The 27,265-nt window shown below is 41.6% G+C and overlaps 1 protein-coding gene across 1 annotated transcript; it reads right to left on the bottom strand.

The window, feature by feature from the left end:
- Positions 1-253: 253 nt before the first annotated feature.
- Positions 254-25,951, bottom strand: ankrd33ba (ankyrin repeat domain 33ba). Its single transcript, XM_060900826.1, has 4 exons — positions 25,190-25,951; positions 4,775-4,904; positions 1,452-1,592; positions 254-1,086 (listed from the first exon to the last, which is right to left on the bottom strand). Exons 1-4 carry the CDS (start codon positions 25,583-25,585, stop codon positions 254-256), a joined length of 1,500 nt encoding a protein of 499 aa, XP_060756809.1. The 5' UTR covers positions 25,586-25,951.
- Between the last annotated feature and the right edge of the window lie 1,314 nt (positions 25,952-27,265).

Raw genomic sequence — 27,265 nt, 5'->3', positions numbered from 1 at the left:
GAAAAAACTTTTTTACTACGTATAAATATTTTTGATTTGATGACGTTTATGCTGGTAGTGTAGACGTTTCAGCCATTAACGGCTGGATGTTGGCCCTACCATTAATTTACTATAACAAGAAAAGTCTGACCCTCTGGATCAATTTGTAGTATCACAAAAAGCATCATTTTTCTTCACGAATAAATACGAAAATAAATTATCATCAAAAGTTTCAAGTATCAAAATTCCCATGCAAGGACTCATCGTGACAAAGTTACTTCTGTTTACCACCAGCGAGATGTTGCTTAGTGATCACCTCCAGTCGTTTCTTCTCGGCTTCTTCTGCCTTCTTTCGTTCTTCTTTAAGTTCTTTGTACCTCCACTTGGGCACCTGGAGGAACTGGTTGCTGTTGCAGCTACTTTTGCGCCGCTTCTTCTCGGGCTCCTGTGTTACCGTCGGAGCTTTGGTGATCCGCAGCTTGGGCACCACCAGGCCCGGTCTCACGCTGCTCCGTCTCACCAGGTGGAGCGGGAGGAGACTTCCTCTCCGGAGCGCTGAGGAGTCCTGTGGAGTCTGGGGCTGAAGGCTAGCACGCCTGTCTTTGGATTTAGGCACCAGAGTGACGCAAGAATTCTGGAAGAAGCGTTTGTAGTTCTCCAGGTTTTCAGGTCCGAGTCCTTTGAGCTGCTGCATGCGCTGCTTTTTTAGGATCTCCTGGACCGAGTAGCGACGTTTTCCGACGCACGGCGGACTACTGGGACATACCGTCCGACAGGATACAGCGACAAACGGGCTGCCTAGTGCCGTTGTCATCTGTACCATGTGGTCAAAGACGCCGTCTTCTGAAGCTTCAGTCATGTTGCTGATGTCAAAAAAGTTGCGCAGAGTCTCCATCATCTTCTGGACACAGCCTTTGTGCTGTTGCGATTTGGCCACCAGAGCTGGTAATAAGGGCCACTCGGGCTGGTACGAGTCGGAGCACTGTTCAGGACATGGCCGCTGGATGAGCCGCTGCATGATGAACACCGTCTCGTAACGTCCAGTGAACCGCGCCCAGTCGTAAGGAGTCAGCTTACGCCCGTTATCTCTGGCTTCCAGATCAGCTCCTAGCAAACAACCCAGAAGTCAAGAATCCTCAGATTTTTAAAAAAATCTAGTTGCATACAGTTTATGTCTCGTTTGAATTGTCTCGGCTTGTTTTGTAATCATGTTCTGTCACGTCAGTTCATTAATACGAAACACCAAACTTGAGTTTCACGAAATGTTCATGAAATTGGTGTGTAACTGAAATATAAGTGATTTAAAGTCGAAAGTGTAATCTGTATATAAAATCGCAGTAACTCGTCGTCAGTTTGAAGAACATTTCCTGTACAAATTTACAAATACATTTCTCCACTTTAAGCTGTTCGGATCCACAGAAAGTCCTCATGATAAACAGTTTAAGTTTAAATCCCTCAGAAGAATGAAGTACCTGCCATGATGAGCGCTCGGACACAGTCCGTTCTGCCCTGGATGGCAGCTTTCATCAGCGCAGTGAAACCGTGACAGTTTCGCTTTTCAATGTCAAGGCCGGGGAAGTAGTTGAGCAGGTAGTTAGTGATGGTGATGTGGCCTGCAGTCAGGAGATAAACAGGTTTAATGCACAGGAAGGTCAGTTTGTTTGCTTATTTGTTTGTTTTTTAACTTGGAAAGGAAGTGAAAAATGTTAAAAGGGATTAATGATTTAATGCCAGGGAAATCCTCTGGAAATGATATCATAGTACTGTACTAAGATTTGGATTTTAATCTAATATACTTTTTTTTCAAACATATGACACCTCATAGGTTCAGCTGGCTGCCGATTGGCTGAAATGTCGATATTATAATAATAATAATAATAATAATAATTATTATTATTATTATCATTATTATTATTATTATTATTATTATTATCTATGCTTGCTTGCTTTTCCAAATCCAGATTTCCAACATCATTTAAATACATAAATTATAATCTGAATTCATTTGATGGAACAAATTGAACCTCTCTTTTTTTTTTTCTTTTTTTTATCTGTATTTTGTAAACCTGATTATAAAATTAAATTTTAACTTGAACTTTAGTCAAACTTCATTTGGCAATAAATAACTGAAGAAAACTGCAACAGTATTTTTTACATTCATCCACAACCCCGATTCCAAAAAAGTTGGGACAAAGTACAAATTGTAAATAAAAACGGAATGCAATGATGTGGAAGTTTCAAAATTGCGTATTTTATTCTTAATAGAACATAGATGACATATCAAATGTTTAAACTGAGAAAATGTTTCATTTAAAGAGAAAAATTAGGTGATTTTAAATTTCACAACAACAACACATCTCAAAAAAGTTGGGACAAGGCCATGTTTACCACTGTGAGACATCCCCTTTTCTCTTTACAACAGTCTGTAAACATCTGGGGACTGAGGAGACAAGTTGCTCAAGTTTAGGGATAGGAATGTTAACCCATTCTTGTCTAATGCAGGATTCTAGTTGCTCAACTGTCTTAGGTCTTTTTTGTCGTATCTTCCGTTTTATGATGCGCCAAACGTTTTCTATGGGTGAAAGATCTGGACTGCAGGCTGGCCAGTTCAGTACCCGGACCCTTCTTCTATGCAGCCATGATGCTGTAATTGATGCAGTATGTGGTTTGGCATTGTCATGTTGGAAAATGCAAGGTCTTCCCTGAAAGAGACGTCGTCTGGATGGGAGCATATGTTGCTCTAGAACCTGGATATACCTTTCAGCATTGATGGTGTCTTTCCAGATGTGTAAGCTGCCCATGCCACACGCACTAATGCAACCCCATACCATCAGAGATGCAGGCTTCTGAACTGAGCGCTGATAACAACTTGGGTCGTCCTTCTCTTCTTTAGTCCGAATGACACAGCGTCCCTGATTTCCATAAAGAACTTCAAATTTTGATTCGTCTGACCACAGAACAGTTTTCCACTTTGCCACAGTCCATTTTAAATGAGCCTTGGCCCAGAGAAGACGTCTGCGCTTCTGGATCATGTTTAGATACGGCTTCTTCTTTGAACTATAGAGTTTTAGCTGGCAATGGCGGATGGCACGGTGAATTGTGTTCAGAGATAATGTTCTCTGGAAATATTCCTGAGCCCATTTTGTGATTTCCAATACAGAAGCATGCCTGTATGTGATGCAGTGCTGTCTAAGGGCCCGAAGATCACGGGCACCCAGTATGGTTTTCTGGCCTTGACCCTTACGCACAGAGATTCTTCCAGATTCTCTGAATCTTTTGATGATAATATGCACTGTAGATGATGATATGTTCAAACCCTTTGCAATTTTACACTGTTGAACTCCTTTCTGATATTGCTCCACTATTTGTCGGTGCAGAATTAGGGGGATTGGTGATCTTCTTCCCATCTTTACTTCTGAGAGCCGCTGCCACTCCAAGATGCTCTTTTTATACCCAGTCATGTTAATGACCTATTGCCAATTGACCTAATGAGTTGCAATTTGGTCCTCCAGCTGTTCCTTTTTTGTACCTTTAACTTTTCCAGCCTCTTATTGCCCCTGTCCCAACTTTTTTGAGATGTGTTGCTGTCATGAAATTTCAAATGAGCCAATATTTTGCATGAAATTTCAAAATGTCTCACTTTCGACATTTGATATGTTGTCTATGTTCTATTGTGAATACAATATCAGTTTTTGAGATTTGTAAATTATTGCATTCCATTTTTATTTGCAATTTGTACTTTGTCCCAATTTTTTTGGAATCGGGGTTGTACGTTAATATTATCAATGTATAGTGCTGTATAATATACACTTGCTGGCTACTTTATTAGGAACACCCCTCCATCCCCCTGCTGTTTGATGCAATTCTCTAATCAGCCGATCCCTTGGCAGCAGCACGATGCATCAAATCATGCAGATACAAATCAAGAGCTTCAGTTAATATTCACAATGTTCAAACATCAGAATGGGAAAACTTGTGATCTCAAAGTGTGACTTTCTTTCACTGTGACATGGGGGTTGGTTTGAGCCAGATGGACTGGTTTGAGTATTTCAGAAACTGCTGATCTCCTTCCTGGGGTTTTCACACACAACAGTCTGTAGAGTTTACACAGAATGGTGCGGAAAAAAAAACACAGAGTGAGTGAGCGACAATTCTGTGGGTGGAAACAAACGCCTTGTTGATAAGGGAGGTCAAAGGGATATGGACAGATTGGTTCGAGCTTTTTTGCCAGGAAGGATAGATGAAACCCACCAGCCTGTGTGGCTGTGATCAGGGCCTTGTTGCCCTCGTTGTCCTGCCAACTCATATAATCACTCTTTACAACCGTGGTGAGCAGAAAAGCATCTCAGCATGCAGCAGTAGAAGAACACATTGGTTTCCGCTCCTGCCGCCAAGAACAGGGATCTTAGAATCAACACCAAGTTCCTATTAAAGTGGCCGGGGAGTGTAGTTTTCCAAACAAGTGTTTTTTGGAAACTTTTTTCTTACTTTTTTACACTTTTTCTTATTTTCTTTTCATCCATTCCTTCATTTCTTGTCAGTAATGTCTTAAATGCTTCCATAGAAGAACATGTTTTCACCATTTGAGCTGTTTATTGGTGTGAATCACTCCCGTGAGTCGTGTGTGTTTGACTCTCAGCTGTGTGAATTAGGCAGTTACACTGTATTATGAGAAGTGAGCTGTTATCACAAAAAAATAATAATAATTAAATAAACAAATGATCTGACTGCCCAGAATTGCCATCGCTATTCTCCGCACAATGTGTGTCCGAACAGGAAGCAAGATGAAACCCACCGGCCTGTGCAGCTGTGATCAGGGCCGTGTTGCCCTCGTTGTCCTGCCAGTTCACGTCCAGGTGAGGACACAGAGAAAGTGCGATGACTACGTCCACGTAGCCATGATAACACGCCACCATCAGCCCAGTCTGCAGAGACAAAATTCACAAATACGTCATCATTAACAACAATGATCAGATTTACAGAGTTCAGAGGTTACATTTAATACGAACGCTGGCAGTAAGATACATTTCATTATCATGGGCTTTGTTTTTTTTATTCAAACTACTTCATTCTAATATTATGTGAAGTAAATGTGAAAAAAGTACTTTTTTAACAAATGTTTTTAGGCTTGCTATTGCTATGTTTTCAGCTCGTTTTTATTACAGAATGTTAATTTGGGAAATTTGGACGGGGGGGGGGGGAGCACATACTGAAATGAGAACGATGTGAGTGACTTGACTTTAATACCATAATAATAAAGTCGTAAGAAAGGGTAAAGCCAGTGAACACAGTGTTCCGAAAACTTGACAGACAGACAAAATTCTATTAGTTTCAATCTGACAGTAATGAAATAAAGTATAAAATCTACGATTAATATACACCTATGATTTGCAGCTGCACTACTGTCACAGCTGCTGTTATAGAAAAAAAAATTACTCAACACCTTCTGTCCAATCAGATTGGAGACTTCAAAAGCGCTGTGGTATTAGAAATAATAACAATAATAAGTGAATATGTAATAATTCTACACAATAGAACGGCGGCTACAATTATCGACACCTTAATGATCTTTTGGCCATTGCAAAAGTAGAAAAGACTTTCATTCATTCATTCATTCATTATCTCTAGCCGCTTTATCCTTCTACAGGGTCGCAGGCAAGCTGGAGCCTATCCCAGCTGACTACGGGCGAAAGGCGGGGTACACCCTGGACAAGTCGCCAGGTCATCACAGGGCTGACACATAGACACAGACAACCATTCACACTCACATTCACACCTACGGTCAATTTAGAGTCACCAGTTAACCTAACCTGCATGTCTTTGGACTGTGGGGGAAACCGGAGCACCCGGAGGAAACCCACGCGGACACGGGGAGAACATGCAAACTCCACACAGAAAGGCCCTCGCCGGACCCAGGGTTCGAACCCAGGACCTTCTTGCTGTGAGGCGACAGCGCTAACCACTACACCACCGTGCCACCCCTAGAAAAGACTTTCAATACGTAAATTGTGCATGAATAATTACTCAAACTTCCACTGGAAAAAAAATGAGTTGATTCCCAATTACTTAGCGTATCAGATCACATGACACCGTTCCACAATTATTGATACCTTTGTCCATAGTTATCGACACCGTTTCACAATTATCAACAACCTTGTCCACAGTCATCGACACCATTCCACAATTATCGACACCTTTGTCCACAGTTATCGACACCGTTCCACAATTATCGACGCCTTTGTCCACAATTATCGAAACCTTTGTCCACAATTATCGACACCATTCCACAATTATCGACACCTTTGTCCACAGTTATCGACACCGTTCCACAATTATCGACACCTTTGTCCACAGTTATCGACACCGTTCCACAATTATCAACACCTTTGTCCACAGTTATCGACACCGTTCCACAATTATCGACACGTTTTGTCCACAGTTATTGACACCGTTCCACAATTCTTGGCACCTTTGTCCACAGTTATCAACACCGTTCCACAATTACCAACACCTTTGTCCACATTTATCAACACCATTCCACAATTATTGACACCTTTGTCCATAGTTATTGACACCGTTCCACAATTATCAACACCTTTTTCCACAGTTATCGACACCTTTGTCCACAGTTATCGACACATTCCACAATTATCGACACCTTTGTCCACAGTTATTGACACCGTTCCACAATTATTGACACCTTTGTCCACAGTTATTGTCACCGTTCCACAGTTATCGACACCTTTGTCCATAGTTATCGACACCGTTCCACAATTATCAACACACTTGTCCACAGTCATTGACACCATTCCACAATTATCGACACCTTTGTCCACAGTATTCGACACCATTCCACAATTATTGACACCTTTGTCCACAGTTATTGACACTGTTCCACAATTATTGACACCTTTGTCCATAGTTATCAACACCTTTTTCCACAGTTATCGACACCGTTCCACAATTATTGACACCTTTGTCCATAGTTATCAACACCTTTTTCCACAGTTATCGACACCGTTCCACAATTATTGACACCTTTGTCCACAGTTATTGTCACCGTTCCACAGTTATCGACACCTTTGTCCATAGTTATCAACACCGTTCCACAGTTATCAACACCTTTGTCCACAATTATCGACACCGTTCCACAATTATTGACACCTTTGTCCATAGTTATCGACACCGTTCCACAATTATCAACACCCTTGTCCACAGTCATCGACACCTTTGTCCACAGTTATCGACACCGTTCCACAATTATCAACGCCTTTGTCCACAATTATCGAAACCTTTGTCCACAATTATCAACACCTTGTCCACAGTTATCAACACCGTTCCACAATTATTGACACCTTTGTCCACAGTTATTGACACCGTTCCACAATTCTTGGCACCTTTGTCCACAGTTATCAACACCGTTCCACAATTACCAGCACCTTTGTCCACAATTATCAACACCGTTCCACAATTATTGACACCTTTGTCCATAGTTATTGACACCGTTCCACAATTATCAACACCTTTTTCCACAATTATCAACACCTTTGTCCACAATTATCAACACCTTTTTCCACAATTATCAACACCTTTGTCCACAGTTATTGACACCGTTCCACAATTATTGACACCTTTGTCCACAGTTATCGACACCGTTCTCAAACGTGCGTTTAGATACAAAATGGCGACTGTCAAAAACAAAGTAGGTTTTGACAAGGAGATCATGAAATATCAGTGAATTTGATCAGTAATTTGATCATGTCCATGATCTTTCCACCATGCTTACCTGCGATGATAACGTCTGGGTTTTCTGAAAAACTGATGATCGTGCTAAAAAAATCCCATCTCCAGTAACGAGCTGTCATCAGACGACAAGATCAAAGGGTGAGGCGGGTCTTCCAGTTGATTAATTAACCAATAATAACTGTTGGAACTGAAACTCGCCTTTGTAAAATTGTTTTTATTGGTAAATCTGAAAAGGTGTCGATAATTATGGACTGTCGATAATTGTAGCCACCACTCTAGCAGTTAAAGGTACAGTTAGAAATTTGGTAGAAGACAAATGCATTTCTTCTCAAACATTCCCTCTAAAGCCACGCCTCCAAGACATGCTAGGTAAGTTAGAAGAGGCAGAGCTTTCTTAATTGACTGGCAACATGACCTGATTCAAGCCACACTTTGGGACTGTTTTTATTTGTGTGTAATGTTCATATTTAACACGATAATAAATCAACTTTATTTTGCTATTTTTGAGAAAGCGCTATTATAATACAGGAGCTCTTTGTGTTCTTATAAACTCGTCCCATGCTGTAAATTTATTAACATTTTAGACTTAAACCGTTTTCTCAGAGCGTGGAAAAAAAAGCGCGCCACATTCTGGTTTTGTTAAAGTAATTTTAGCAGAAACAGATTTCTCGCTTGACCTGTCTGAGTCAGTTCTTTATAAGGAACGTCGAATAACATCTTGGAGAGAGCGAGACACCTTTACACTCTTCTGTGTCGAGATTGAAATCTGCACTGCCTCTCTGTTTTATATTTATGTTCATGATAAGATATTCTTTCAACATTTCTATTTGTTCACTCGGCAGAAAACTTTCCCAAACCTGTTTATATTCATGTGTTCATGACCCAGAGGTTAACAGCTAATAGAACCAATAACAGAAAAACAACGCAAACATTGCTGAATGCAATATAGATTTAAAATTTTATAATAAAATGCATTCACAGTAAAACAATGTCCGTGTTGCTGTTATAGGAAAATAATCAGCGACAGGGTGTTGTAATGAAGTGAGCACTGATTATTTTCCTATAATAGCACATCCCCAAGTGTTTTATTCCTCTTCGAACAGAGCAAGTCCCAAACCAATCACAGTTTTTTAATTTATTAAACAGCGATGTACAGTGCCTTGCAACAGTATTCATCCCCCTTGGTGTTTGTCCTGTTTTGTCGCATTACAAGCTGGAATTAAAATGGATTTTTGGAGGGTTAGTACTATTTGATTTACACACCATGCCTACAACTTTAAAGGTGCACATTGTTGTTTTATGGTGACACAAACAATAATTAAGATGAGAAAAAAGAAAACAGAAATCTGGAGTGTGCATAAGTATTCATCCCCTTTCGTAGGAAACCCCTAAATAAGAGCTGCTCCAACCAGTTCACTTCACAAGTCCCATAATTAGTTGATTAAGATCCACCTGTGTGCAATCAAAGTGTCACATGATCTGTCACATGATGTCTGTATAAATCACCCTGTTCTGGAAGGACCCTGACTCTGCAACACTACTAAGCAAGCAACATGAGAACCAAGGAGCCTCCAAACAGGTCAGAGACAAAGTTGTGGAGAAGTATAGATCAGGGTTGGGTTATAAAAAAATATCCCAAACTTTGAATATCCCACGGAGCACCATTAAATCCATTATAGCAAAATGGAAAGAATATGGCACTACTACAAACCTGACAAGAGAAGGCCCCGCCCACCAAAACTCACAGACCGGGCAAGGAGGGCATTAATCAGAGATGCAACAAAGACACCAAAGATAACACTGAAGGAGCTGCAAAGATCCACAGCGGAGATGGGAGTATCTGTCCATAGGACCACTTTAAACCGTACACTCCACAGAGTGGGCAGGGCTTTATGGAAGAGTGGCCAGAAAAAAAGTCATTGCTTCAGAAAACACGTTTGGAGTTTGCCCAACAGCATGTGGCAGACTCTCCAAACACATGGAAGAAGATTCTCTGGTCAGATGAGACTAAAATTGATCTTTTTGGCCATCATGTGAAATGCCATGTGTGGCGCAAACCCAACACCCTGAGAACACCATTCCTACAGTGAAGCATGGTGGTGGCAGCATCATGCTGTGGGGATGTTTTTCATCTGCAGGGACAGGAAAGCTGGTCAGGACTGAAGGAAAGATGGATGGCACTAAATGCAGGGCAATTCTGGAGGAAAACCTGTTTGAGTCAGCCAGAGGTTTGAGACTGGGACAAAGGTTCACGTTCCAGCAGGACAATGACCCTAAACATACTGCTAAAGCTACACTGGAGTGGTTTAAAGGGAAACATTTAAATGCCTTGGAATGGCCTAATCAAAGCCCAGACCTCAATCCAATTGAGAATCTGTGGCATAACTTGAAGATTGCTGTACACCAACGCAACCCATCGAACTTGAAGGAGTTGGAGCAGTTTTGCCTTGAGGAATGGGCAAAAATCCCAGTGGCTAGATGTGCTAAGCTAATAGAGACATACCCCAAGAGACTTGCAGCTGTAATTGCAGCAAAAGGTGGCTCTACAAAGTATTGACTTTGGGGGGTGAATACTTATGCACACTCCAGATTTCTGTTTTTCATCTTAATTATTGTTTGTGTCACAATAAAACAACAGTGTGCACCTTTACAGTGGTAGGCATCTTGTGTAAATCAAATGGTGCGAACCCTCCAAAAATCCATTTTAATTCTAACTTCTAATGCGACAAAACAGGACAAACACCGAGGGGGATGAATACTTTTGCAAGGCACTGTATGTTGTATTTATTATCCATTTATAGTTAAGTGTTACAAAACATCCTGAAATTAGCTAGTTCCTGTTCTCACTTACATTATAGCAGCTATAAACAGTCATTCCCTCGCCAGCCTCTCTTTTGTTCTCTCAATAAATTCAGCTTGTCATTTTACTGAGAAACCACAAAGAAGCGTAAACTCCTTACAAAATCACAGCTTTACCTCTGACTGGTCGATCACTTCGCTACTCGAGGGCCTGTTAGAAAGCAGGATTTTTATCGAAACTGTACATTATATCGTACAGATCGTACAGCAGCTGTCGCTGGATGTCTCTTGGGAAACGCAAAGGTTCAGAAAGAGCCAAAATATCAATGATGTCTAACGCATGTTTAAAAATTATCAGATTTATCAACAAAAATTGTAAATAAGGAAACAAATCTACCAGTTTTGACCTTTAGACGTCTGTGAAAATGAATCGACCCAAACTATGATAATGGCTTCTGTCATTTATAAATATCCTCAAGCAGCAGGAGGAAATCTGTTCACTCCCGAAAATATAACTGTGCTTTCAGTCTAAATAATATTGCTCTTAATATCATAAAACATTCTAAATGTGTTACTAAACTGAGACTCCTTGCCTTTTTTTTTTTGACACCGTGTTGTCATACCATGTGTGTTGTTAAGTGTTTCTCCACCCAGACTAATAAAAAAATAACAATAATAACGATGTGTTAAAGAAGCTGCTGTTGTTGTTATTGCTATATCACTGTGCACTGGATGCCACTAGTCATTATTCCATTTCAGGCTTTCATCTAATTTATATTTTTCTGACCCAGAAATTAGCCCCTCCCCTTGTTGAGCTGCTCAGAGCTGCTCAGCTCCTCCCTATTAGCAAGATAATATATTGAAATAATAAGTTATGAAGTAAAATAATGAGTGTCTTGGGGAAAAAATGAAGTGAAATAAGATATTAAGTCATAATAATAATAATATCAAAATATTAACTTGTAATAAGGAAATGTCAAGTCAGAATAATGAGTTATTTAATCAAAATAACAAGATGGTATCTTGAAATAACAGAATGAGTGAAAATAATGCTGTTAAGTCAAAATTAAGAGACATTGAGTAAAAAATAATAAGTCAAAATAATGAATTAAGTTCTTGGAATAACACTGATTCAGAACTGTAAGATTGACACTGAACATTTGAAATAATGAGATAAAGTCAAAATATCAATATGGTCTCTTTAACGAATCAATTCAAAAAATATTAAATGAACATTATGAGATCCATCCATCTGTTATCCGTAACCGCTTATCCTGTGCAGGGTTGCAGGCAAGCTGGAGCCTATCCCAGTTGACTATGGGTGAGAGGCGGGGTACACCCTGGACAAGTCGCCAGATCATCACAGGGCTGATACACAGAGACAAACAACCATTCACACTCACATTCACACCTACAGTCAATTTAGAACCACCAGTTAACCTAACCACATATCTTTGCGGCGGCATGGTGGTGTAGTGGTTAGCGCTGTCGCCTCACAGCAAGAAGGTCCTGGGTTCGAGCCCTGGGGCCGGCGAGGGCCTTTCTGTGTGGAGTTTGCATGTTCTCCCCGTGTCCGCGTGGGTTTCCTCCGGGTGCTCCGGTTTCCCCCACAGTCCAAAGACATGCAGGTTAGGTTAACTGGTGACTCTAAATTGACCGTAGGTGTGAATGTGAGTGTGAATGGTTGTCTGTGTCTATGTGTCAGCCCTGTGATGACCTGGCGACTTGTCCAGGGTGTACCCCGCCTTTCGCCCGTAGTCAGCTGGGATAGGCTCCAGCTTGCCTGCGACCCTGTAGAAGGATAAAGCGGCTAGAGATAATGAGATGAGATGAGACATATCTTTGGGGGAAACCGGAGCACCCGGAGGAAACCCACACAGACACGGGGAGAGAACATGCAAACTCCACACAGAAAGGCCCTGTCGGCCACTGGGCTCGAACCCAAAACCTTCTTGCTGTGAGGTGACAGTGCTAACCACCACATTATGAGATATTAATTCAGAATAACAAGAGAGTATCTTGTAATAACAGTTCAAAATGAGTTCAATAAAACAAGTTGAACTATTATAACTTAAAATATTAAGCAAAAATTATCAGATATTAAGTTGAAATAACAACACGGCACTTGCTCTACCTGGGGTTCAAGGTTTGTGGAACAACATGTCTGAAACTAATGAGAAAAAAACACTGTAATGCTGAGGTTTTATGAACGAGATGTAGGCCTGTGCTTGGATTGGATTTGCATCAAGTTTAAGTTACTTTGGATAAAAAGTATCTCCAGAGTGAATATAAATGTAAATATCATGTAAATATATGCAGGTGGCATTTTGGAGCATCATCTTCAGGGTGTGTTTTATTCCCCCTCTCAGCTCTGACTCAGATATCTGTCTCGTGTAATCTGCGGCCGAGTCAGCTCCTGAAATAGAAAGGATTAGCCTCAGGAGCGAGTGACCGAGCCGCAGAGTTTTGGCACTTAGTCTCGTGTTCGGCTTTTTAAAGGGTTCAGGTCTTCGGCATAAAATCACCTGAAATGTTAAAGATGCATTGAGCACTGAGCTGTTTTTGTATAAATATTCACAAATAAATAAAAGGAAATGAAGATATTTGTGTTTGTGTTTTAACCATGAGCTGCTGTACAGCTGTTTGTTTATTTGTTTGTTTTATTTGAAGTCAGTATTAGGGTGGGGCGATATGACAGAAATATGATACCACAATTCTCGAAGGTAATATATTCTCGAATATATTTATATTTTCCACAAAAATACATTTGACACAGACATTTGATTAACCGTTATATCAAATCATGAACACTTTATTATTCATGTAGTGTCATGTACTTAGTGCTAATCACATTTTGGAGGTGTGTGTGTGTGTGTGTGTGTGTGTGTGTGTGTGTGTGTGTGTGTGTGTGTGTGTGTGTGTGTGTGTGAAAGAGAGAGCGGGAGAGAGAGAGACTGATGAAGTGGGACTTAATGAGCCATCATATTAAATGACAGAGAGAGAGAGATGGAGGTGGAGGAAAGCAGCCGTATTCTAGAAATGACTCATCACATAAAAACCCCTTCTTGCACAGTAAGAACATCAAGAGCTGAATATCAGGCCCAGGACCACAAAACCCAGCGTAAACTGTTGATTTTTACTTTCATGTGGTCATGAAGAAGGCCCTCATATTTCTGAACATGTGACCGTACCGAACATGGCATTTTGCTCTCACTGTGTAACGCGTTGAACTGTGTCCCTGTAGACTCGTCACACATTTCAGATATGTTTTTCACGTGATCCCATATTGTTCACACAGTGTCACATGTTGACATGTTTAATGATTGAGGGCCTTAACATGGTGAAATGGATGTCCACTCCAGGAGGGAGAAGGCTATTGTGTGTTTCCTCCAACACACAATCGCATCTTTTCAAACTGCTGCTCAGGCACAGGGCGTCACCGGGCGACATAACACATTCAAAGGTAATCGCTATCCGCCCCTGACTGCATGTATGAGCCCCAAACTGCTGGGTTTCAGTCACGTGACTTTTCTTAGTGGTTTTACTGGAAGTGAAATAGCTGGTGGTCTAAACGGCTGCCGTAGCGCAAACAACTAGTGATAACTTATCAGAGTACGCTCATAATCTAGAAGCCACTGCTGGCTTTAGATATATTCAGAAGATTGCTCTGTGCAATGGAATCGACCCCTACAGTCTGGGAAAGAAGGATTTGTCATACGATCTGGAAAACTACCCTTCAGTCGAGTTCCCCGACATCTCCAGCTATCTGGTGTTGCAGACGTCCTTCTACATCGCAAAACAGATGAAAGCGTGGAAGAGTACGGAGGCTTACAACTGTTTTGTATGTGGCTGGGTAAAGGACCTCGGGATTATAGCTGTGATTGACAGCAGATAGAGAGTATGCCCCTCCCACCCAGAGAGGACAGCCAATTCTGCTCTCTGGCCACGCCTCCTGGCCATGGATGGCTGTATTATTGTCACGATCCAAACAATAGCGCAAGCACTTTTATGTTGCACCAAGGATTTTTTTTTTTTACAGTAAAAAACATTGATGGTTAAAGAACCCTTTGATACAGGACAGTAAAAGTGGGTCAGAGATTAAAGCATCTATGTTTGAGAGAGGTTGGATTTACACAACACAATCCAAACACACTCATCGCACAACACTCAAGATAATACAGTAAAAGTGCAATAAGCTGTAAACACACTGGGTCTATTAATAGCTCTGATATGTAAGCAAACAAGTTTCCGGAAGTATTTGTTCTTTTTCCCTTTCGTGCTGGTTTACATTCTGTCTTCCTCCTGCAAGTTCTGTGTGTGTGCGTTTAATGTTGAATACACACACCTCTATTACAGTCAGGCCACACTGATATTATATATCCGTGATGTAATCATATCCTGCTCCTCTGGATGGATTTAACAGGAACTAATTTGTTTTCGAAAGATCAGCGAGGTCTGCGTGTACATTCCTCAGAGTTACACAAAATAAAATGTGGTTGTTTTTAAGAAAAGGGGCATTTCATTGAAAAAAAGTATTGTGGTATATGTTACTAGGACTGAGACTTGGGTCTGCAAATAATTTGTATTTAAAGCTATTATTCAGGAAAACAATTATTGTTTTTATTTTTAAAGGTTTAGGTCAGAGTATCGCTAATAAGGTAGTCACACTAGAGGCGGAATGAGCCAGAATGCCGTCAGAATGAAAATTCTTCATACAACCCTGATTCCAAAAAAGTTGGGACAAAGTACAAATTGTAAATAAAAACAGAATGCAATAATTTACAAATCTCAAAAACTGATATTGTATTCACAATAGAACATAGACAACATACCAAATGTCGAAAGTGAGACATTTTGAAATTTCATGCCAAATACTGGCTCATTTGAATTTCATGAGAGCAACACATCTCAAAAAAGTTGGGACAGGGGCAATAAGAGGCTGGAAAAGTTAAAGGTACAAAAAAGGAACAGCTGGAGGACCAAACTGCAACTCATTAGGTCAATTGGCAATAGGTCATTAACATAACTGGGTATAAAAAGAGCATCTTGGAGTGGCAGCGGCTCTCAGAAGTAAAGATGGGAAGAGGATCACCAATCCCCCTAATTCTGCGCCGACAAATAGTGGAGCAATATCAGAAAGGAGTTCGACAGTGTAAAATTGCAAAGAGTTTGAACATATCATCATCTACAGTGCATAATATCATCAAAAGATTCAGAGAATCTGGAAGAATCTCTGTGCGTAAGGGTCAAGGCCGGAAAACCATACTGGGTGCCCGTGATCTTCGGGCCCTTAGACGGCACTGCATCACATACAGGCATGCTTCTGTATTGGAAATCACAAAATGGGCTCAGGAATATTTCCAGAGAACATTATCTGTGAACACAATTCACCGTGCCATCCGCCGTTGCCAGCTAAAACTCTATAGTTCAAAGAAGAAGCCGTATCTAAACATGATCCAGAAGCGCAGACGTCTTCTCTGGGCCAAGGCTCATTTAAAATGGACTGTGGCAAAGTGGAAAACTGTTCTGTGGTCAGACGAATCAAAATTTGAAGTTCTTTATGGAAATCAGGGACGCCGTGTCATTCGGACTAAAGAGGAGAAGGACGACCCAAGTTGTTATCAGCGCTCAGTTCAGAAGCCTGCATCTCTGATGGTATGGGGTTGCATTAGTGGGTGTGGCTTGGGCAGCTTACACATCTGGAAAGACACCATCAATGCTGAAAGGTATATCCAGGTTCTAGAGCAACATATGCTCCCATCCAGACGACGTCTCTTTCAGGGAAGACCTTGCATTTTCCAACATGACAATGCCAAACCACATACTGCATCAATTACAGCATCATGGCTGCGTAGAAGAAGGGTCCGGGTACTGAACTGGCCAGCCTGCAGTCCAGATCTTTCACCCATAGAAAACGTTTGGTGCATCATAAAACGGAAGATACGACAAAAAAGACCTAAGACAGTTGAGCAACTAGAATCCTACATTAGACAAGAATGGGTTAACATTCCTATCCCTAAACTTGAGCAACTTGTCTCCTCAGTCCCCAGACGTTTACAGACTGTTGTAAAGAGAAAAGGGGATGTCTCACAGTGGTAAACATGGCCTTGTCCCAACTTTTTTGAGAAGTGTTGTTGTCGTGAAATTTAAAATCACCTAATTTTTCTCTTTAAATGATACATTTTCTCAGTTTAAACATTTGATATGTCATCTATGTTCTATTCTGAATAAAATATGGAATTTTGAAACTTCCACATCATTGCATTCCGTTTTTATTTACAATTTGTACTTTGTCCCAACTTTTTTGGAATCGGGGTTGTATATTCCGGGATATTCGAAGTGCATTCTAAAAATTCTGAGTGCATTCCAAACATTCGGGCCCATTCTTGTAGCCAGTCAGAATGTTTTGCTCATGCTCAAAACATTCGAGGTGCATTAGAAGAGGAGAAATATCGAACGGCATTCGAAGTGTATTCTAACTGCATTCTAAATATTCTTACGGCATTCCAACAGCATTCGAAACATTCTGATCACGTTCAAGGGAAAAATCGAAATGGCAAGCCCCTTCAAATCCTGCCAGAATGTCCCGAATGTGCCTCGAATGAGCCGGAATTCCGTCGGAATGAAAATTCTTCGTATATTCCGGGATATTCAAAGTACATTCTCAGTATTCGAACTGCATTCTCTTCGAATTCTTAGACATTCGAAACATATTCGGCGGCTATTCCAGGAGCGTTCTGACTGCATTTGAGGTGAATTCGTACAGCATTTGAGGCACCTTCCGACCAGACTTCGGGTGGTATTCGGGCAGCAATCGAACTGCATTCGAAGTGCATTCTTAATGTTCTTACTGCATTCTAACAGCACTCTAGGTATTCCTGCTGTGTTCCAACTACATTTGAACTGCATTCGAACACCCGGAATGTGCAAGAATCATTCGAGGCGGGTTCGAAGCGCAGTCTAAGTATTCGAACGGCATTCTTACAAAGTTGTAAAAATGTTGGTCAGTTTGAAATTCCTGCCCGAATGTGGCACGAATTTTGAAAAATTTTTCATTCCAGCTGGTTCTGCTTGATTTCTGCTAATTCCGAATAAGTGTGACGGGGGCCTAAACGTTTTCCAAAAAGTGCTTGATTAAAAACATTTACTTGGTAAAAATTGACAATAGTTTTAGCCACTATTCCCTATTCCTGACAAACGTCCAAGTGCATTATGGGAATTCTGTTCCCTTTTAACGAATCACATCATCTGTGAATGCCGAAGCTACTTTATTAAGAGATTTAAATTAAATTAAAAACAAGTTTTATTAAACACGATGTGGTTAGAGCCCAGATATGTGAAATGCACATGAAATAGAAAGTATAAACATGTTTAAGAATTAAAAAATGTAATAGATCATCTGTACGTCAGTCTTACACAAGCTAGCACTGTCTGCATACGCGTTTTAAATGATTAATGACCAGTGCATTTGGTTTAATTGATTTCCAACATAAATCCAAAGTAGGCTAATAAAATGTATTTCACGATGCCTGTGCATGATGAAATGGTTCAATGCCAAATTAAATGATATCCTTCTGTTTTTAATCCAGTAAGCAGAATGTGAAGTGTTTGTTAGTTATCAGTCTGGACATCAGTTTTTCAGCCATGAACCACAAACCCACTTCACTTGTTTGTTTTTTTTCTTTAGCCTACTTCACTTTACCCTGGCAGAGAATGAGTTCTGGCCCACGCCTGCCACTTTCATTTGGCCCACATAGCGTCGTGAAAGGAAGGTGATGAATTCCTCGGAGTCTTTATTGCCAGACCACAGCCACAACTCAACCTTTACGAGACAGATCTCAGGAATAAGACAGACCAGAAATTACAGTTGAGTCACTTTAAGTGAAATGCTGTAAGTGAAAAGCATTAGGTATGCTTGCTTATAATTGGTTTGGCCCACACATACGAGGCTACGTGATTGACTATTTGACACGATTTCACACACATTCACATGATAAAACGTGACTAAGGTTAGGGGCCGGGACTGAGGGTTTGTACTTTTACTCACTTTCACGCTTTAAAGGAAGAGTCAAATCCAACCATATCACTATTGTTTTGCTTCAAATTTGTACAAAGTTTTCATTAGATGGGGAAGCCATGGCCTAATGGGTAGGGAAGCAGCTTTGGGACCAAAAGGTCACTGGTTCGATTCCCTGGACCAACAGGAATGGCTGAAGTGCCCTTGAGCAAGGCACCTTAACCCCCAACTGCTCCCCAGGTTGCTCTGGGTGTGTTGAACATCACTCTGGATGACAGCGTCTGCTAAATGCCATTAATGTAATGTAATGTGTTTGGATCCTTCCCATGGGATGACCTGCTGGTGCCCCATCCATTCTCAGTGTTCCCAGGATAGACTCTGGATCCAATGTGATCCTGACCCCGGAAATGTCCTCGTTTTTAACCATGACTGACAGACCCGAAAAAAAAAACCTCACAGACCGAAACATCTACCAGAGTTCAGCAGACGGCTCGCGTATTGTTTTGTGGATCACTTTAAGACGGGCTCAGGCCAATAGCAGAGATGTTCTAGAATAGTGTTTCTCAACCACAGCCCATTAGTGGCCTGCAATTTTTTTTCCCCCCAAGTTGAAGCTAATTTTTACTTGTAGTAGGGTACAATTGCTGGGTTGCATCCGACGTCACATCACCCGCCTCATTAAGCTCCGGTCACACTACAGCTCGCAATGCTTTGCGATGGGTTATCGGTGAAAATGAGGCATTTTGATGGTGATATACACGTGAGCTAAAAGTTGTGGTCACACAGCACGCGAACACTTGACGCCTTCGCATGCTTGAGTCTAGCGCAGCTCAAGCGGTCGTTGTGCGTGTACTTGGGACCCGGTCATTATGGGAAACACCTGACACTGATTTGAGCGCAATCAGCATGCACAGAAATGGAAGCTGTTTTCACAGACGCTTTGTGAAGTATCATCACTGTCACCGTCACATTTGTTTCTAGCCATGTTTATAACACTGTTTAAATGCTCTGCTTTATGATTCTGCTTTCATTTTTGTAAATATCACGCCTGCTAATAAACACTCTTCCTGCACTTAGATCCGTTTCCTGACGTCTACCTTGTAGTATCCTGATCCCCAAATCTTTAACCCAGCCACATATAAAAAGTTGTTGTCCTCCATGCTCTTCCAGGTTTTCATCTGTGTGTCCGTGTAGAATGATGTCTGCAGCACCAGGTAGTTTGAGATGTCGGGGAACTCAACGGATGGATCATTTTCCAACTCATAGGAGAAATCCTTCTTTGTCAGCATGTAAGGATCTAATCCCATTAAGTGGTTTCTATATCCACTAATTTTGAGTGTACTTCTTGGTTTTAATAACTTGTTTGTTTTCTGTACACAAACATGGCAATAAGTTCTTGTGTTAATGGACCAGACTCCACTTTTGGATCATTACCAAAGTGTCAGTAATTTGTATAATTTGTTGTGATGTGTGGTGGATACACATTTTGATTAAGGCTCGGTCATCAATTCAGCTATGGCTACAGTTTAGGCAATGGGAGACTGGGATCATTTGTATCCTCAAAGGATTTTAAAAGGATATCCGGGAGGTTATAAGGATCGGATAATTGTAATTGTACATTTTTTAGAATATAGATCAATTCTGTCAGTCGGAATTATATTCAGATGGTATAGGGTATATTTGACGTTGTTCATGGTACCGTTTTGGAAGTAGATTTTCCTGCCAGTGGGTTAAAATTCTATTTTTTGTGATGTCATCGCTACAACTCAATTCGCCATAACGTTAGAAATGTTTGTCAGTGATGGCTATGATCTCTGGCATTACCTCTTCGAATGTTCATTAAGTTCTTACGCCGTGTAGTTCATTAAATATATCTCTTGTCTCATCTCATTATCTCTAGCCGCTTTATCCTGTTCTACAGGGTCGCAGGATCCCAGCTGACTACGGGCGAAAGGCGGGGTACACCCTGGACAAGTCGCCAGGTCATCACAGGGCTGACACATAGACACAGACAACCATTCACACTCACATTCACACCTACGGTCAATTTAGAGTCACCAGTTAACCTAACCTGTATGCCTTTGGACTGTGGGGGAAACCGGAGCACCCGGAGGAAACCCACGCGGACACGGGGAGAACATGCAAACTCCGCACAGAAAGGCCCTCGCCGGCCACGGGGCTCGAACCCGGACCTTCTTGCTGTGAGGCGACAGCGCTAACCACTACACCACCGTGCCGCCGTATCTCTTGTCTATTTCAAAAAATATCATCCATCCATTATCTGTAGCTGCTTATCCTGTACAGGGTCGTAGGCGAGCTGGAGCCTATCCCAGCTGACTATGGGCGAGAGGCGGGGTACACCCTGGACAAGTCACGAGGTCATCGCAGGGCTGACATGTAGAGACAAACAACCATTCACAATTACATTCACACCTATGGTCAATTCCACGAAATGAAATTCATTTTGTACAGTGGTACTTGAAAGTTTGTGAACCCTTTAGAATTTTCTATATTTCTGCATAAATATGACCTAAAACATCAGCAGATTTTCACACAAGTCCTAAAAGTAGATAAAGAGAACCCAGTTAAACTAATGAGACAAAAATATTATACTTGGTCATTAATTTATTGAGGGAAATAATCCAATATTGCATATCTGTGAGTGGCAAAAGTATGTGAACCTCTAGGATTAGCAGTTAATTTGAAGGTGAAATTAGAGTCAGGTGTTTTCAATCAATGGGATGACAATCAGGTGTGAGTGGGCACCCTGTTTTATGTAAAGAACAGGGATCTATCAAAGTCTGATCTTCACAACACGTTTGTGGAATTATATCATGGCACGAACAAAGGAGATTTCTGAGGACCTCAGAAAAAGCGTTGTTGAAGCTCATCAGGCTGTAAAAGGTTACAAAACCAGCTCTAAAGAGTTTGGACTCCACCAATCCACAGTCAGACAGATTGTGTACAAATGGAAGAAATTCAAGACCATTGTTACCCTCCCCAGGAGTGGTTGACCAACAAAGATCACTCCAAGAGCAAGGCGTGTAATAGTGGGCGAGGTCACAAAGGACCCCAGGGTAACTTCTAAGCAACTGAAGGCCTCTCTCACATTGGCTAATGTTAATGTTCATGAGTCCACCATCAGGAGAACGCTGAACAACAATGGTGTGCATGGCAGGGTTGCAAGGAGAAAGCCACTGCTCTCCAAAAAAAACATTGCTGCTTGTCTGCAGTTTGCTAAAGATCATGTGGACAAGCCAGAAGGCTATTGGAAAAATGTTTTGTGGACGGATGAGACCAAAATAGAACTTTTTGGTTTAAATGAAAAGCATTATGTTTGGAGAAAGGAAAACACTGCACTCCAGCATAAGAACCTTATCCCATCTGTGAAACATGGTGGTGGTAGTATCATGGTTTGGGCCTGTTTTGCTGCATCTGGGCCAGGACGTCTTGTCATCATTGATGGAACAATGAATTCTGAATTATACCAGCGAATTCTAAAGGAAAATATTAGGACATCTGTCCATGAACTGAATCTCAAGAGAAGGTGGGTCATGCAGCAAGACAACAACCCTAAGCACACAAGTCATTCTACCAAAGAATGGTTAAAGAATGATGTTAATGGTTAAAGAATGATGTTAATGTTTTGGAATGGCCAAGTCAAAGTCCTGTCCTTAATCCAATCGAAATGTTATGGAAGGACCTGAAGAGAGCAGTTCATGTGAGGAAACCCACCAACATCCCAGAGTTGAAGCTGTTCTGTACGGAGGAATGGGCTAAAATTCCTCCAAGCCGGTGTGCAGGACTGATCAACAGTTACTGGAAACGTTTAGTTGCAGTTATTGCTGCATAAGGGGGTCACACCAGATACTGAAAGCAAAGGTCACATACTTTTGCCACTCACAGATATGTAATATTGGATCATTTTCCTCAATAAATAAATGAGCAAGTATAATATTTTGGTCTCATTTGTTTAACTGGGTTCTCTTTATCTACTTTTAGGACTTGTGTGAAAATCTGATGATGTTTTAGGTCATATTTATGCAGAAATATAGAAAATTCTAAAGGGTTCACAAACTTTCAAGCACAACTGTATATATGGTGTTAAATTTGATTGGGTTATTAGTAGTAATGATTGGTTCATTCACTGCAGTCAATATTTTTGTGCTGAACTCATTTCACATGCCATTTTGAAATGGGCAGATCCAAGCACATACTTTAAACCCAAAACTAACAGTCACAAAGAAGCACTCAAACTGCTGCAAAAGTCCTCACCAGGTAAGTTAAACTGTGTTTTATATCAAATAGACCTTATTCTTTACATTTCCATGAAAAAAATTGATTCCATTGAGTCATTATCACAGCTTTGGGGCCTTTTAGATCTAACAAGTAGCTTTGTTCACTGATTGATATTATGACTAAAAAAGAGAAAATTACCACATTTCATCTCTCTCTGTACATCAAATCATATGCAAATTTGTAAAGTGTTGCGTCAGTTACCAAGAATGTTGCATCAGTTACTGTACATTCCAAGATCTCAACTGTCAGTTCTAAACATTTTTCATAGTTTAATTCTTTCATTGCATACTATGGCATGTTGAAAGCCAAGTTGGAAAAAATGTTAATAAAATTGCAACAAGTTTCACAGAAATTGGCGTTTGTACTTGTGTCTTCACAGTTGTCGAATTCTCCAAGTTGCGTCAGTTACCAATGTTATCTGCATGCCATTAAATAAATTATTCATATCTGGGAAAAACTCTGTGTTGTCCAAGATGGCCTTTGGGCCTCAAGTCATCATACATTTGAGTTTGCTCTTTCTATAATAGCCATACAGTTTCATTTTAAACCCTCTGAATGTTGCGTCAGTTACCCGTGGAATTGCCCTCACGGTCAATTTAGAGCCACCAATTCGCCTAACCTGCATGTCTTTGGACTGTGGAGGAAACCAGAACACCTGAAGGAAACCCACGGGGAGAACATACAAACTCCACACAGAAAGGCCCTCGTTGGCCTCTGGGCTCGAACCCAGGACCTTCTTGCTGTGAGATGACAGCGCTAACCAGTACACCACCGTGCTGCCCTCAAAATAAAATTACTGTGCCGGAAAATTAATCTATCCATCCATTATCTGTAACCACTTATCCTGTCCTACAGGGTTGCAGGCAAGCTGGAGCCTATCCCAGCTGACTATGGGCGAGAGGCGGGTACACCCTGGACAAGTCGCAGGGCTGACACAGAGACACAGACAACCATTCACACCTACGGTCAATTTAGAGCCGCCAATTTGCCTAACCTGCATGTCTTTGGAGGAAACCCATGGAGAGAACATGCAAACTCCACACAGAAACATGTCTGTGAAGTCATCCAGGTCATAGGAAACTGTGGGTGGTAGAAAAGAGCAACTGGATTTGCTTGAAGATTCTTTTCGTTGACTCACAGGAGGACAGAGAGAGTCAGCTTTCCATTGATCACCCTAACGGCCAATCCATTGATCACCCTAATGACTCGCCGTTCACACCCAACCTTCAGTGACCCACACCAACATGATGCCTCAATGACACCTTAGATGAGCTTGTCATCAGAATTCTGATTCTGATTCTGATCCATGAGAGGATAAATATCTGATACTCCTTATTAAGTCAGACAGAACTGAAGAAGCCTTTCGGATGAGAGGTGAAATGTTTTCAAGAATCTTCAAGCAAGTCCAGTTGCTCTTTTCTACCACCCACAGTCCACACAGAAAGGCCCTCGCCAGCTGCTGGGCTTGAACCCAGGACCTTCTTGCTGTGAGGCGATAGTGCTAACCACTACACCACCCTCGAAAATAAACAAAATTCAGACATGCAACAGGAATCAGCCTACAGTGCACTCAGTGAGGAAAATCCCACTTTTTAGACAATGCATGATCAAAATACAGGAAAAACAGAAATGTTCCTGCTTTTTATTGTTTGTTTTATCTGTAACCCTGGACAAGGCACCAGCTCATCACAGACACAAACAACCATTCACACTCACGGTCAATTTAGAGCTACCAATTGAACCTAACCTGCATATCTTTGGACTGTGGAAGGAAAGGCCGCTTGTCGGCTGGGTTCGAACCCAGAACCTTCTTGCTGTGAGGCGACAGTCAAAGTCAAAGAGTCCCATATACGTTTTCGTACATACGTAGAGCACACTCTGTCTAGGCCGTCGGCATGGTGAGGTAGGGTGGCCAGTTCCTTTCCTCGCCGCCTTTAACTTCCCCAGTGTTTCCACCAGGTCCCCATTCACTGCTGGGTGGACAGGAGGCGAGCCCCAGATCACCGTCCGAGGCGAGGCTCGAACCGGGGACTGTTCGCTTGGTGGTCAAGCGCTCTAACCACTTGGCCACCTCGCCTCAAGGCGAGAGTGCTCTGCTTTTTATTACAAAGATTAGAAATTTTAATGATATTTTCACCACCAATCCAAAAAAAATGTCCCCAGGGTTGTTGGTGTTTTTTTCCCTTCTCAGAAATCTGGTCACTTTAACCTTTAGGAAAGTCCCTGAGAACTGCAGTTACAGATTCCTGGCTTTGCTGTTAAACATCTGGCTGGGAGTCGACTCTCGCGCTCGGCTCACTGTAAAGAGTTGTTCTAAATGAATCGACTCGTTGCCCTGATCGCGCTTACCCGGTTGTTCTTGTCCATTTCTCGCACCTCGTGCTGCGCCACACCCTGTCGGATCAGAGCCCGGACGGTGGGCGCGCTGTTGCTGCAGCAGGCCCGGAAGAGCGACAGCGTGCCGGGGGTCGGGGTGCGCTCCGACTCCGTGAGTTCTTCATCCGGCGGGTAAAACGAGTCATCCGAGGCGATGCTCCGTGTGTCGGACGAGTCGGAGAACTCATCATAGTCAACTTCAGAATAATCACACGACCCCAGATCTTGGTCGGAGTCGTCGTCCGGGATATCCGACGGATCCTGGGTGATGCTGGCGGGGTGGATTTGGGTTGAGTTGAGTTTGGGTTTGACTTTGAGCTGGCTCGGTGAAGAGCCTCCACCATCCTCCTGGTCCCTCATCAGCAACATCGAACCTGTTCACCTCTGAACTCACGCATCTGCATGCACTCACGGCGTGATCATAAAAACAATTGTCATAAAAAAAGTTCCATCTTCTCCGTTCATCCTGTCCTCCTTTCCTCCAAGGAAACACAAACCTGTCCGAAGTATTGCCCGGACACGGTTTAATCGGGGCTGAGACTCGGGAGAAGCCGCATGGTGCCGTGTGCGCGCTGCGCGTCCTGGAGCAGCCCGCTCCTAAAGTCGAGCTCCATAATCAGATTAGATTAACTCTCCTCCTCCTCCTCCTCCTCCTGTTTGCGTTCTGTCTCAGATTAAATCATCCCGTGCTTGAGATGTGTTCGAGTCTCCAACACGTTTACGCGTTCCACGTGTTCTCCACTGGCTGTAGGAGTAAAACACACTTTCAGGGGAATTTCACTTTCGTTTTAGTATTTAGGGTTTCGCTTGATTTTGTAAGTGATGAGCTTATCCCCTCTGCCTGGAAATACCCCCAGACGTCATCTAGAAATCTGCAGTCTTCCTCATTCACAACCGAAACTACAGACTCAAACCTGGATTATTCAAATTATGAGTGAAGGTGCACAAAGGAGGGCTTTATGTTCTGCTTTTACTGAACATCATCACACTGAGAGCAGCAAATCCTTACACTGTCAGAGAAAAGCAGAGGTGGACAGTAACAAAGTATGAATGAATGAATTCATTTATTTTATGAATGAATTTATTTTTATTTCGAACATGTATAAAAATGTATGTAACTATTTGTACATACAAAAGAAAGAAAACGAGAAATTAAAAAAAAATAAATAAAATAACATAAAGAGCTAAGACATTACAAAACACCGCACATTGTTCGAAAAAGGAGTGGGAAGAAGTACAATACTTTTTTAATTTCCCACCCCTTTTTAACTACCCCGAAATCCAAACTACATTAATTACACCTATAAAAATATATACCATATATACACTTCATGAATGTCTATATAAATATTTAATTACAAAAATAAATATATACTACATGCCATATATATATATATATATATATATATATATATATATATATATATATATATATATATATATATATGGGTGATTCTTAGAATTTGTGCACTTTTAGAGTCTCTGGTCATATTTTTAAAAATAATAGCAATTTTGGACAAATTCCTCTTTCTATGTCTCATCTCATCTCATTATCTCTAGCCGCTTTATCCTTCTGCAGGGTCGCAGGCGAGCTGGAGCCTATCTCAGCTGACTACGGGCGAAAGGCGGGGTACACCCTGGACAAGTCGCCAGGTCATCACAGGGCTGACACATAGACACAGACAACCATTCACACTCACACCTACGGTCAATTTAGAGTCACCAGTTAACCTAACCTGCATGTCTTTGGACTGTGGGGGAAACCGGAGCACCCGGAGGAAACCCACGCGGACACGGGGAGAACATGCAAACTCCACACAGAAAGGCCCTCGCCGGCCACGGGGCTCGAACCCAGGACCTTCTTGCTGTGAGGTTCATTGATTTCCTCAGTACACACACACACACAGATTGAGAACAAAAAAACAGTTGTCTATGACACTAAAGTTACTGAAATAATCTTTTATTTGAAGTACTGTTGCCAACCCCCTGTTTTTGGGTTATTTACAGCATGTACTGTTACGGTTCTGTAAAAGTTTGAAGATTTTTTTT

Source organism: Neoarius graeffei, chromosome 19 (assembly GCF_027579695.1).
Source record: "Neoarius graeffei isolate fNeoGra1 chromosome 19, fNeoGra1.pri, whole genome shotgun sequence".
Classification (NCBI taxonomy): domain Eukaryota; kingdom Metazoa; phylum Chordata; class Actinopteri; order Siluriformes; family Ariidae; genus Neoarius; species Neoarius graeffei.
This window is presented reverse-complemented; position numbering and strand designations above follow the sequence as displayed.